General features: G+C 41.0%; 1 protein-coding gene across 1 annotated transcript in view; it reads right to left on the bottom strand.

The window, feature by feature from the left end:
- SLC9B2 (solute carrier family 9 member B2) overlaps window positions 1–13,742 on the bottom strand; it is a 57,657-nt gene that overhangs the window by 23,251 nt on the left and 20,664 nt on the right. The window contains exons 3-6 of the mRNA XM_089680532.1: window positions 10,314–10,494; window positions 10,053–10,223; window positions 6,404–6,546; window positions 4,447–4,574 (exon numbers count right to left, since the gene is read on the bottom strand). Coding sequence (XP_089536658.1) covers window positions 4,447–4,574; window positions 6,404–6,546; window positions 10,053–10,223; window positions 10,314–10,494 — 623 coding nt within the window. The remainder of the gene's footprint in view (window positions 1–4,446; window positions 4,575–6,403; window positions 6,547–10,052; window positions 10,224–10,313; window positions 10,495–13,742) is intronic.

Genomic DNA, 13,742 nt, shown 5'->3' with positions numbered 1-13,742 from the left:
TTGCCTTACTCACTAGAAGTGTCACGTGTGGATAGGAGTTTCACTGAGTGTTTCACTTCAGGATTTCAGAATTTTTGAGCACGAGTATTTTACTATTTGTTTGGAAGGTTTTCACAAGTGTTTCACTATCACTTAGTGTTGCACAACTTTATGATACACATTTGTGTGTGCATGTAAGCGTATATATATATATATTTTTTTTTTTTTTCTCTCTCTCTCTTCTTGATTATATTATGGTAATGCACTATTGTGAGTTTCTTTATCTTTGAGGTTTTTCACATAAATCACTGAACACAATCAACGCTGCAAGATACACATCCTCTTTTTTGGTTCTACTATTTTGACTATCGAGACACTGGACTTTTATGATTTAGTTTTGATCATTGGGACACTGGACTTTATGATTTTCTGTTAGTTCACGTATAGAACTATATGGGGAGATTTTTGTTGTTGTACATATAGGTAGATTATTTGTTAAAAGAGGGAAGATTCTCTTTTGGACTATAAACCATAAAATGTTGCGCTACATTCAAACTAATTAAAGTAAATGTGGAATTCAATAAAATAATAGCAATAATAATAAATATAATAGAAATTTGTGCTAGGTGATAACACAAAAATGATAGCAAAACACAAACTTAAATCAATACGCATGTGCATGAAAAATGCACATACATATATTACATCACACGTGCAAATATGTGAAGTGAAATATATCTAAATAATACACGCAAACTCAAAGTCCAATAATGGAATATTAAAGGTGAAAAAAAGGTCCAATAATGGAAAAAGGTGAAAAAATATTTTGGTAAACTGTGTTTCCAATATGCTGTAAAGTGACCACAGGTGAAAACAAAACGTGCAGGTATCTGGGTGTAGATAGAGCTTGTGAATCCAACCACCTTCTGGATTAGCCTCTCACCTCATCACTTTGACCCTTGCGGGTCAAAGAGCAATATGGATCCCTCTCACAGATCCTCCAGGCACCGAATCACTCCAAAACCACTTCTCAGGATATAATATTCCCACTCAGCTCTTCTCCAGGTATAGATGAAATGTCAATTGTGCTGAGAAAATCCCTACAGCCAATCCAAAGTCGTCCCATGTTAGTGAATGGGGGTGGAATGACATTCCACCCCCATTCACTAACATGGGACGACTTTGGATTGGCTGTAGGGATTTTCTCAGCACAATTGACATTTCATCTATACCTGGAGAAGAGCTGAGTGGGAATATTATATCCTGAGAAGTGGTTTTGGAGTGATTCGGTGCCTGGAGGATCTGTGAGAGGGATCCATATTGCTCTTTGACCCGCAAGGGTCGAAGTGATGAGGTGAGAGGCTAATCCAGAAGGTGGTTGGATTCACAAGCTCTATCTACACCCAGATACCTGCATGTTTTGTTTTCACCTGTGGTCACTTTACAGCATATTGGAAACACAGTTTACCAAAATATTTTTTCACCTTTTTCCATTATTGGACCTTTTTTTCACCTTTAATATTCCATTATTGGACTTTGAGTTTGCGTGTATTATTTAGATATATTTCACTTCACATATTTGCACGTGTGATGTAATATATGTATGTGCATTTTTCATGCACATGCGTATTGATTTAAGTTTGTGTTTTGCTATCATTTTTGTGTTATCACCTAGCACAAATTTCTATTATATTTATTATTATTGCTATTATTTTATTGAATTCCACATTTACTTTAATTAGTTTGAATGTAGCGCAACATTTTATGGTTTATATTCACTTGATCATTGGTATATGATTTAATGTTAGCAGCTGTTTGGGGTTCATTTATTATTTTAATTTGTTTTAATACACATTTGGAGCGCAGGAGGGTCACACCATTATTGTCTCTTTTGGACTAATTTATTTGAAGAAGAGAGTCTTGTCACCCTATAACAAATTGCTGGAATAAAAACCTTCATGACAGGAACACCAGGTGTTCTTTCAATAAAAATTGCTGATTTGAAATTATTGTAAAATTACTTTTGACGTTACTTTAACATTGTAATGCCTATATAGGATTTAGCTATTAGGTTTATATATACACTTTAAATTCAACAATTACAGAATTTTGTAAAGCTTACAATTAGCTAAAATATATGTTTGTAAAGCTTACAGCTTTAGCTTATTGCTTACCAGTTTTACCAGAGAAATCTTCACTGCACTGATGACAGGTCACAACAGTGATGACAGGTCACAGCACTGATGACAGGTCACAGCACTGATGACAGGTCACAACAGTGATGACAGGTCACAGCACTGATGACAGGTCACAGCACTGATGACAGGTCACAACAGTGATGACAGGTCACAGCACTGATGACAGGTCACAACAGTGATGACAGGTCACAGCACTGATGACAGGTCACTGCAGAGTCCAGGCTCTGAACTCAGGGGGTTAATAGTGTCTGACTCTGGCCTAGCAGCTGTGAAAAAAGCTCCTGAATCTTCCTCCACTGACTAAAGTCCTTTCATTGCTTTCACTGCCTGTAACAGAATCAGCAAATGGGAGAGAGGATCCTGTAACTCCCTCTCATTTACAGATTGTGTAACAAGCAGTGAAAAAAACTTTACTCAATGGAAGAAGGGGTGGGTCCTCATCAAAACGTCCTTCTCAGCCCAAAGTTGTTAGCTTCCTGCATGTAGGAAGTTCAGCAATGACAAGAGGTCCTTTAATCACCACAGTAAAGATTTCTACAGGATCCAGCTGCCTGCACAACCTGGGGCATCCTTCATTACTGGTAAATAATGTGACTAAAGCTATAGAGCTAAATATAATTTTTTTCAGCTAAACTTCAGATTTCAAGTGTTTTTCTATAAAGTTGGGAAATAACCCATGCCAAACTATCAAATACATTATTTAAATATACTAGATGGAATTGGCCTAACATGGGCAAACTCTTCACTTTAAAATGGACCTAAACTAGTGAACATTTTCTATCTTATACGAGGTGCTGTAAAATAGTTTCAAGACTAGTTTTGTAACACGCCAGGAGAGAGCAGCACAAGGCTGCATGCACAGTCACAGGGAGCACCAACCTTCATAAGTCAGTGTGCCAAAAGATATCGTCCTGTGTACATCGGGAGCTGTGCAACTAGTGCTATTCTAACCAGGTGTGTTACCTCGTCTGCTATTTCATCATGGACAGCAAGTTAGAACAAAGAGCAAACATGAAATTCTGCGTGAAGCCCATACACCCATGTTTCGTCACCGTTGATCACCAACATGAAGTAAGGGTCATCCACGGCACACTGACAGAGTTCTTGGCAGACTTTAACATGGTAGAAAACTTCTAGAGATGTTTACTGCCTAAGAAGTACCCTAAAAAAAAAAATCTGCATTTAAATAAATTTTCTATTGCAAAAATAGCAATGCACTACCTGGCATGCAAGTAAATCTGGGCACTCCTTTGCCTACAGCCTCATTGCTGCATAAGCATAGTATGAGATCATCTAAGGCACTGGTGCCTCCCAAGTTACAGAAGTTCGATTTGAAGATGTCACTACTGTGCTGCTCACTGTTCTCCTTGCTAAAAGGGAAAGTTACAGTGCTAGGATCTTCCTGCATCTGCTTCATTCATTCAGTGAATTTGAGCTTTCTGAACCTTTCCTGTTTCTTGACTGCATCTTCATCAGTCGTTTAGGGGACAGCGCTGAAATGAGGAGGCAAAGCCTTGCCCCGCTACAGAGAATTCTGCTTCCACACAGAGACACAGAGCAAAACAAGGCATGGTAAGTCAGTATTGGAAAAAGTTCAACCACAGGGAGCCTACTGGAAATATTTGTTACCAGTCCTTTGTCCTCTGCTTGCCTAATTTGAGCACAACCACAGTTCAGGTTCATTTTAATATCATGCAGTAATAAAGCATACCACATTTTCTTTGCAGGCTATATGTAGGTTCTCTTCACAGCAGAGGTGTACTATTTGTTAGAATAGTACCTGCTAAGCTTTGTAAAAGAAAAAAAAAATAGCTGTCCATCTCAAACCTAAACAGCAAAATAATTTGAGTCTGACAAAATGGTTCAATGGTCTGCAGTCTGTCTTGTTAAAGGTGACAAAGGAAGGAAACAGAGAAGGAAGTACAGAAACTGCCACTGTAGACCTTCCTGCATGAAAATACTAGACTCCTGGTAATTGTGGTGATCCGATGGCTTGAGTGCTTTCTAAGTCACTGACCTGGGACAAGTATGCAGATTAGGAGCTCTGACTTCCATCATGATCTGGTATTGAAGCCAGAGTCATCCAGACAGGCAATTGGTATTTTCAGAAAGACGACAGTAACAGCAGCTTTCAAATTCAACTCGGCTTCCTTCAAGAGGTCAGATCTCTGTATGAGAATCCTCATTGTTCTTACAAAAAGGGTAAGTTATGTACCCCTCCAAATCCAACAATTCATTATGCAATGTATAAGAAAAAAAAATGTATTACCCTAGCATAAATCCCCATGTTAAAGGTAGTCCCATCAGAAAGTGAGATAAAAGAGCAGCGGAGCAAGACTCAATCGCACAGGGACCAAGAGAAAGCCGTAAACACACTGCCTTGAGTTTCCTTAGAGCCTGAATGCAAATAACATTTTTAAAATAAATTAAAAACAATCTAAATCCAGTTTGTCAACTGACATGTCAAAACAATTATAAACAGACAGTATGAGAGAGCAGAATGAGTCTTACGGCGGTGTCTACTGCCTTGCCAGTTCTGCCTCTCAAACTGAGCATGTAGTGTTGAAATTAATTTGGCAAGTCTAGCATGCAGTATTGAATTTGCCACACCCCAGTAATGTGTACCTATTCAAGGGCCACCCTGTCGTTTGCTCGTAGGTGGAATAAATCGGCTCTTTTTACTGCCCCCCAGCCACAAGTGTGAAAGAAGTCTTAATTAATTATCAGGGTGTGCGTTCTGCTTTATTCTCTAATCAGCAAGCTGTGGGCAGAAAGGTGGCACCACTGTTTTACTAAAATGAATGTATAGCCAAAAATTATTTTTTTAGTCTTAGAAGAATTGTAGAAGAATCAGAACTTATGTCAGCTTATTTTGCTTTCTGTGTCCCTGCTTGGGAAGATTCACCCCTCTTTTTGTCCCAGAAAACTATTGTCACAGGAACAGAAAGCGAAGGGAAATCCAAAATTTTACAGCTGTCACTCAAACGAAATGTGAGGATAAAATCATGGGCACTTGACAATTGTCCAACAGGATATTATTTTCTCTGTTATATCTTCAGGAAGGGCAAGTAGTTAAGGGATGTCTCCCCAAGAGGAGAAAAACCCGTCAAACTTAAAGCGGAGTTCCACTCAAAAGCATAAGCTCTGCTTATTTGCCTCCTCCCCCCCTCTACTGATAAATTTGGCACCATTTGGGGGGGAGGGGGGAGCGGATACCTGTTTTTGACAGGTACTCACTTGTGGAAGATCAGCCTCCTCCTCCCTCCCACAGTCTCCTGGGAACTTTCATAGGTCCCAGGAGACTGCTGGACCAATCAGGAGGCACAGCACGACTCGCGCATGCGCAGTGGGCACTAGGCTGTAAAGCCACAAGCTGCTACAGCCTGGTGCCCACAGTTGGGATGCCAGCACCATGGTGGAGAGAACATCGCTGGACCCTGGGACAGGTAAGTGTGTGTATATTAAGAGTCAGCAGCTATAGTTTTTTTAGCTGCTGACTTTTAATAAACACAAAAATGTCTGGAACTCCATTTTAAAGGATAAGTTCTCCTTTTGTAACATACTACAGCCGTACTCAGGGTATAATGTGTAACATGTTACGAACGGACCAACCCCCCCTTCTCCCTGCTCCCCTCTGTAAGAGCTAGTGGGGGATCCCCCCCCCCCCCGCTAGTTCTCACAATTAAAAAAAAAAAAAAAAAAAAAACGCTTCCGTGCAGGGTTCTGACCGACTGACTGCATCACTTATTCACAGACTTGGCAGCGGTCAACTTGTAGTCCTCAATGATGAACTACCACAGTGCTGTGGAGTGCCATGGTAGTTCATTGAGTCTTCCTGTCAGTATCTGCCCACCCGTATGGGATGTACAGGCACACAAATACATTGGCAGGTCTGCAGGGGACCTGCATGGCACCAGTAATCTACTGATCGCTGGTGCAATGCTTTAGAGGCCCACGGAAAAAAAAAAAATTAAATGCACATTTTTTTACCTGCAAAAATGTGCACTTATTATTTTTGGTTAAAAGGTGAACTTTTCCTTTCATGTTTTGTCTATACATATGGTAAGGGGGACAGTGGTTGGACAACACTAGAAATCCTTTAACAAATATGACAGTTCATATACTATGTGTCATTCAACTGTATATTTAGCTGACTTTTGGTGTTTTAACAAGCTATTGAAAATAACCAAATCTTTTTTTTTCCAGGAAAAATAAATAGAATTTACCTTTGGATCAAGTCCAAGTCCAGCCCGAGTTAATATGATGGCTAATGCAATATTCCTCAAAGCTGCAGACCATTTAAAATTTATCTGGACTTGATCAGTGACAACAGGGATATTTCTTATAAGAAAACCAGCTAGTAGCATTCCTGTAAAAGAATTATACATCAGAAACTTAAAACCATGTAAGCAGGTTGTCTGAGCCTACTGCACAATACTCGCCAAAAATGACAGCAATACAGGTATTCTAATTTTAATTTTCTCTAGAGAGTCAAGGATTGGGCTTGTGCACAGGGAGATTTTTACGCAAGGTGGAAAAAAAAAACCAAAACCACAAAGTGCCATAAAAATCAATAGAAAAATGCATAGATCAAAATGTCAATACATTGAGGCACATTTACCATTTTTGTGGCACAGCAACGCAAGGCTCAACAGAAGTAGTGAAACAGATTGTGTGACAGATTTATTACAAGGTTACAGTTTGAGCAGCTGCTCTAAAGTAGCATGTTATCAGAATTAAAAAATGGGAGAGAAAAGACATAGAGCAAAATGTACATAGTGTAGTAAAAATGAATATAGCCCCTGACTGATTAGGATAAAAATTTGTCTCATGTTCAGTAGTAAAGCTGTAGCAGACCTTTTGCAAACTGTCACAGTTGGCTATCCAGGATTTCAGGCACAAGGGTCACAAATAAACTGCTCAAAAAAATTAAAAGAACACTTTTTAATCAGGAGTCTAGCATAAGGTCAATTAAACTGGGATATTGATCTGGTCAGGTACGTAGCAGAGGGTGTTGTTAATCAGTTTCAGCTGCTTTGGTGTTAAATTAACAACAGGTGCACTAGATGGGCAGCAATGAGGCGACCCCCAAAACAGGAATTGCTTTACAGGTGGAGGCCACTGACATTTTTTCCCCCTACTCATCTTTTCTGACTGTTTACTAGCTTTGCATTTGGCTAGGGTCAGTGTCACTACTGGTAGCATGAGGCGATACCTGGACCCTACAAAGGTTGCACAGGTAGTATAACTCCTCCAGGATGGCACATCAATACGTTCCATTGCCAGAAGGTTTGCTGTGTCTCCCAGCACAGTCTCAAGAGCATGAAGAAGATTCCAGGAGACAGGCAATTACTCTAGGAGAGCTGGACAGGCCTGTAGAAGGTCATTAACCCATCAGCAGGATCGGTATCTGCTCCTTTGTGCAAGGAGGAACAGGACGAACACTGCCAGAGCCCTACAGAATGACCTCCAGCAGCCCACTGTTGTGAATGTCTCTAACCAAACAATCAGAAACAGACTTCATGAGGGTGACCTGAGGGCCCGACATTCTCTAATGGGCCCTGTGCTCACTGCCCGGCTCCATATAGCTCAATTGGCATTTGCCATTGAACACCAGAATTGGCAGGTCCACTGTGCTTTTCACAGAAGAGAGCAGGTTCACCCTGAGCACATGTGACAGATGTGAAAGGGTCTGGAGAAGACGTGAAAAACATTATGCTGCCTGTAACATTGTTCAGCATGACTGTTTTGGTGGTGGGTCAGTGATGGTCTGGGGAGGCATATCCATGGAGGGATGCACAGACCTCTACAGGCTAGACAATGGCACCCTGACTGCCATTAGGTATCGGGATGAAATCCTTAGACCTATTGTTAGACCCTACGCTGGTGCAGTGGGTCCTGGGTTGCTCCTGGTGCACGACAATGCCCGGCCTCATGTGAAAAGAGTATGCAGACATCCTGGAGGATGAAGGAATTGATACCATTGAATGGCCCCCATGCTTGCCCGACCTAAATCCAATAGAAAACCTCTGGGATATCATGTTTCGGTCCATCCGACGCCACCACGTTGCACCTCAGACTGTCCAGGAACTCAGTGATGCCCTGGTCCAGATCTGGGAGGAAATACCCCAGGACACCATCCATAATTTCATTAGGAGCGTGCCCCGACGTTGTCAGGCATGTGTACAAGCATGTGGGGACCATACAAACTACCATTTTGAGTTGCTGCAATGAAATTTCAACAAAATGGACTAGCCTACTGCATCATTTTTTCACTTTTATTTTCGGGGCGTCTTTGAATTCAGTCCTCTGTAGGTTGATAATTTTCATTTCCATCAAATGATGGGGCATCCTTACATTCCTAACACATTACCCAGTCCATATCAGTACAGATATCTAGTATGATGTTTTTCCCTATTGAGATCTGATGTGTTTTCTTTTAATTTTTTTGAGCAGTGTATATTGGGAAACCTGCTGCAAAGACTTTGCTGATCTGAGAGGCAGCAAGAATTGTGTTGCCCTTTATGATTAAGCCCAATGTAGGTGAAACATGGCTGATGGGTGGGGATGTGAGCTGAAGTCTACCTTTTATCTACTTTACAATGGCGTTAAATACAGTATGCAGTGACCCCTAATTGTGCTATAATTTTGCTAATTTGTTTGAAAAATGTCCCCCAAGTTTTAAGGTGGCCAAAGGATTGAAATTTGGCCGGTTCAGCAAGGACCAGTTGAATTTTGGTCCATGTGGGGCCACTGAACAGAGGTTGATCTATCAATAGACTTCTGTTGAACTGACCTGCTGTAAAAAAGCCACTCAATCAGCAGCTACAGCCAATGGCTGCAGCGGTGACCTGTGTATTCTGATTGTGGAGTAGTCCCCCCAGTGGGGAGAATTTCCTGTTCCACCTTGATTGTGTTCCTGGGGGAATTGGTTCATTTTCTTTTAATGAAAAAACTGTGCCATGTATAGACAGCTTTACACCGCATGCTGTTTGCCACAGCTGCAATGCAGTGTTTACTTCCTGGCTTCCTTGAAGATACCCCATGACCCATACTTTATTTATTTAAAATTTACTTTTGACATTTTTTTGGAGAATGAGTATGGGTACTATGTACCCCATGCTCATTCACATGGTAGGGGTGCAGGATCTGGGAGACCCCTTGTTAAAAAGCCACCCCCCTCCCCTTCCCGGGCCAGGGTTCTGGGGAAGAGGCCGTTGTTCTCATCAACATGGGTACAAGGTGCTTTGTTGGGGGGGGGGGTTCCCATTTCCTGGCAAAGTGCCCCCCATGTTGAAGGCATGTGACCTGGTATTGTTCAGGAGGCATGTGGAGCACTCGCTCCTCCCCTCTTTTCCTGGCTTGACGGGTCCCGTTCAAAATACATACCAGACAGGCCCAGTTTGGAATCAGGAAGACTCACATACCACATTTAAAAAAAATAGGGGATGAATGACTGGTTGTTAGAACGCCAGCGGGTGCCTGCTACCAACAACCAGCACAAATTGCACACAAAAATGAATTCAAAAACGTATATTAGACACGTTTCTGATGCACTTCTATTGAAGTCTATGGACCACAAAATCACACTGCATTCCACCAAAGTAGCACAGGACCCTTCCCCAAATTCACATCACAGCTGCATTGCATTGATATAAACAGGCACCACTGAAAGCAATGTTATTTCTATTGTCATGTGATTCAGTGTGATCCAAGACACATCTGAAATCGCATCAGTGGGAACCAGGCCTAAAACGTTCAAATAACATAAAACAATGGTGTTTAATTAAACAAAGAAAGTAGTTTAATTAGAACTGTATTATATTTATTTGCAATTATAATTGTTTCAGGTAGGATAAGACATTTTTCACATACCAAGTAATGGTGGTAATGGAGGTAGGTTGGATATCCTGATCAGACTGACCAGTTTGGCACCGATAACAGCGCACAAGAGCAGAGCAAGAATGCCAAAAAGATTTCCTCCTGGCAGGCATTCAGAACCTGTTATAGACCAAACCACTCCCCAAATTAGTGTCACCATCATAGCTGTGGAATGACAATATGTAAACAGGGTCACCAATAATGACAAACAATTTTAATGTATCACCTCATAAAGAATATAGGTTTTTACTGTACCATTGGTAACTGCAACAGCAAGTAATCCTTGGGGAGGACAAAAGCAAAACTTCCTTATTTTTATGCAGGTATTCTGTCTGCTTTCAGTGTCCAGGCGATGATGGCTGTCGCTGGTTAACAACTCATTTTCATCATTCTGGACCTTGCCAAGTACTGCTATTGGCATATCTAAAGGCCCACCCTACAAATAAAAGGACACAAAGTAGACAATAGCTTTACATTTAACAAATATCGAATTGGTACTGCATAAATGAACACGTTCTGTAGTACTTTACAGAACACCAAAGCCATTCACAGAACACTGAAGCCATTCATATCCGTCCTTATATTTGAATATGTTCTACATTTTTTGGGTGGAAGTCCATTTACCTACAAGAATGTTTTTGGGTTGTAGATTTGTCATTTCTATCAAAATGAAGACAAAGTAATGAAAGGAAACCTGTACTGTGAAAATAACTGCCAACCTCCTTCTGAATATAGTATTTGCCTGGCTGTCCCTGGTTTCAATAGACCAAGTTATTAACCGTGAAGCATGCCATCCCATCCCCCCTGCCCTACATGTTTGTTCCATGAAAAGGTTTCAGATAGTCTAAAAGACATTAGATCAGCAGCCAGGCTAAGGACCAATATTTTAGGAGGGAGAAGTTATAACCATAGAGGTTGTGGTGAGGAGTGACTAAAAGAATTAAAAAGCCCTCCCAACTAAATCAGAGTATATAACAGTAAAGCCTCGCAGTTGTGGGGTGGTAAAAACATGTGCTTGAGCTGTGTTTTACTACCCCTCAACCGATTCCCCTTAAGCTGCAAAAGCAACAAATGGGGGTGTTCACACGCCGTGGGCAAAAATTATCTCCGAGACACATTGAGTGGGCAGTGGCCAGCAAATGCAATCCATTTAAATGCTTACATGGTGGTCCAAGTTTTTAGAGGTTAAAACAAACAGTCTTTAAAGAGGCGAAATGCGCCTATTTTTCACCCGTCAGGTGCTCTCTGAAAAGTGATTCACCGCAGATCGCTTTTCAGTGTGTAACACCAGTGCAAACAAACCCTAAAGCCTTCTTAAAACAAAAGGTATTTGCTTCTCTCATTGTAATAGCTCTGCCCACTGTCTTGAAATAGAGAATAATTCTCTTATTTATTAGATGGGGGATGGAATGAAGCAAGTGGATCCCTTGTGTTTTTAGGCTTTACTGCGCTACACACTGATTCAATTAGAAGGCTTTTTGATGCCTTTAAGGCTGGACATACATTATACAATTATCTGGAGATTTTTGGTTTAGATTTACCAAAAACCATATAATAGGAGGACAAACCTAAACAACACTTTCAGTTGTATCCAATCAGGCAGACCCTCGTACTACACAGTTGAAGGTAAATCTAAAGGAAATTGGGCAGAAAATTGGAAGATAATTGTATAATGTATGGCCAGCCTTAGTCTCTTCTCCCTGTAACATGTATAATTATTCTGTCTTGCTGGGTCTCAAGCCCCACTTAAAAAAAAAGCCATGGTTTCAATACAACTGCAATGATAATGGCCAAAAAGCCTGAAACCACTGTATGCAGTTTGGAATAAAAGGTTCTATAATATTAGGTCATATTTGCATTATACAACAGCTGGTCTGGATGTGAAGTTGGCCTTTGGGGTGTAAAGGAATGATTTTGAATAGCTCTGCCCACTGTCCTGAAATGGAGAAGAATTCTATTTATGGGAGATATGATTGAATAAGATGTGAATACCTTCTGTTTTACAATTGAGAGGTTAGTAATGGCAGCCTACGCATTTCTAGGTATAGGTTTCCTTGAAGGTTTACATACCATGAATGTTGGACATGCCTCCATTGAGAACAATGTTCTAAGAGTAGCAGCCCTGCAAACTGTCGATAGCATTCAGTAATTTAATTTGCATTGAGGGAGAGGTGCTCACTAGTGAAGAACTAAATGAAAGAACAAGCACTCCTTTGTTTGGAAATCAAACAAACTATTGGAAACAGTGATAATGTTGCCCATCTACTTAAGCCTTGTACACACTAGAGAATATCGGGTAAATGATCATCTGTTTTTTTTTTTTGCATGCTAGCCTCATATCGAAAATGAACAGGTTACTAAAGTTACGAAAATTCCCGTATGAGAAAATACACCTTTGGAATTAATGTATTGTATTCTTTCATTTGTGAGCATGCGTGGTCTTGGTCACAATTATCTTCAGACAAATATTGTATTGATTAAACAAAAAATGTTTGTTCTGGTATTGTTTCAGAAAAATTTTCGTGCCTTTGAATATTTCACATGAACGGTCATGATCAGCTCCCAAAAGCTGTGTACAAAATTAACAGATTATCGGACGATCGCTCCAAAAGCGGTATTTTGCGTCCGATTTTCTTACCGTGTGTACTAGGCTTTATACATAGTATATATCATGACAGTTCCACTTACGCCCCAACTGGCTCCCAGGCACTACACAATGATAACAGCAAGCCTGCCCCCTGTTCCATTACAATACCATTATTATCACTGAATATAAATGAACCACTGGTTTCTTACAGCTTTATGTGACTTATATGGCAATAGTGCTGTGGATTTATTTTGAGGTTGGATTCTACATATAAAATATCATCAGTGTACCAACAGTAGCGGCAGCCACACCAACAAAAGTATTGTGATGGTATATGGTAAGACAGTTTTCAGTTCCTTAAAATGGACTATACAAAGATTCCTACCCATAAAGGAAGCTTGCACTACTCGCCTCTCCTTTTACAATGCAAGTTGCTTGGTTGCCATACAAATCTAGTAACGTTAATTACCGTATTTTTCGCTCCATAAGACGCGCCTGACCATAAGACACGCCTAGGTTTTAGAGAAGAAAAACAAGAAAAAAAATATTCTGAACCAATGGACTGCAGACACAGTACAGGAGATGACCAGAGACTGCAGACGTACAGGAGATGACCAGAGACTGTGGACACAGTACAGGAGATGACCAGAGACTGCAGACATAGTACAGTAGATAACCAGAGACTGCGGACATAGTACAGGAGATGACCAGAGACTGCGGACATAGTACAGGAGATAACCAGAGACTGCGGACATAGTACAGGAGATAACCAGAGACTGCGGACATAGTACAGGAGGTGACCGGAGACTGCGGACATAGTACAGGAGATGACCAGAGACTGCGGACATAGTACAGGAGATGACCAGAGACTGCGGACATAGTACAGGAGATGACCAGAGACTGCGGACATAGTACAGGAGATGACCAGAGACTGCGGAGATAGTACAGGAGATGACCAGAGACTGCGGACATAGTACAGGAGATGACCAGAGACTGCGGACACAGTACAGGGGATGAATAGAGACTGCGGACACAGTACAGGAGATGACCAGACTGTGGACACAGTACAGGAGATGACCAGAGACTGCGGACACAGT

Source organism: Staurois parvus, unplaced genomic scaffold (assembly GCF_062004578.1).
Source record: "Staurois parvus isolate SC_StPar_1 unplaced genomic scaffold, SC_StPar_1.0 ptg000244l, whole genome shotgun sequence".
NCBI classification, from domain to species: Eukaryota; Metazoa; Chordata; class Amphibia; order Anura; family Ranidae; genus Staurois; species Staurois parvus.
This window is presented reverse-complemented; position numbering and strand designations above follow the sequence as displayed.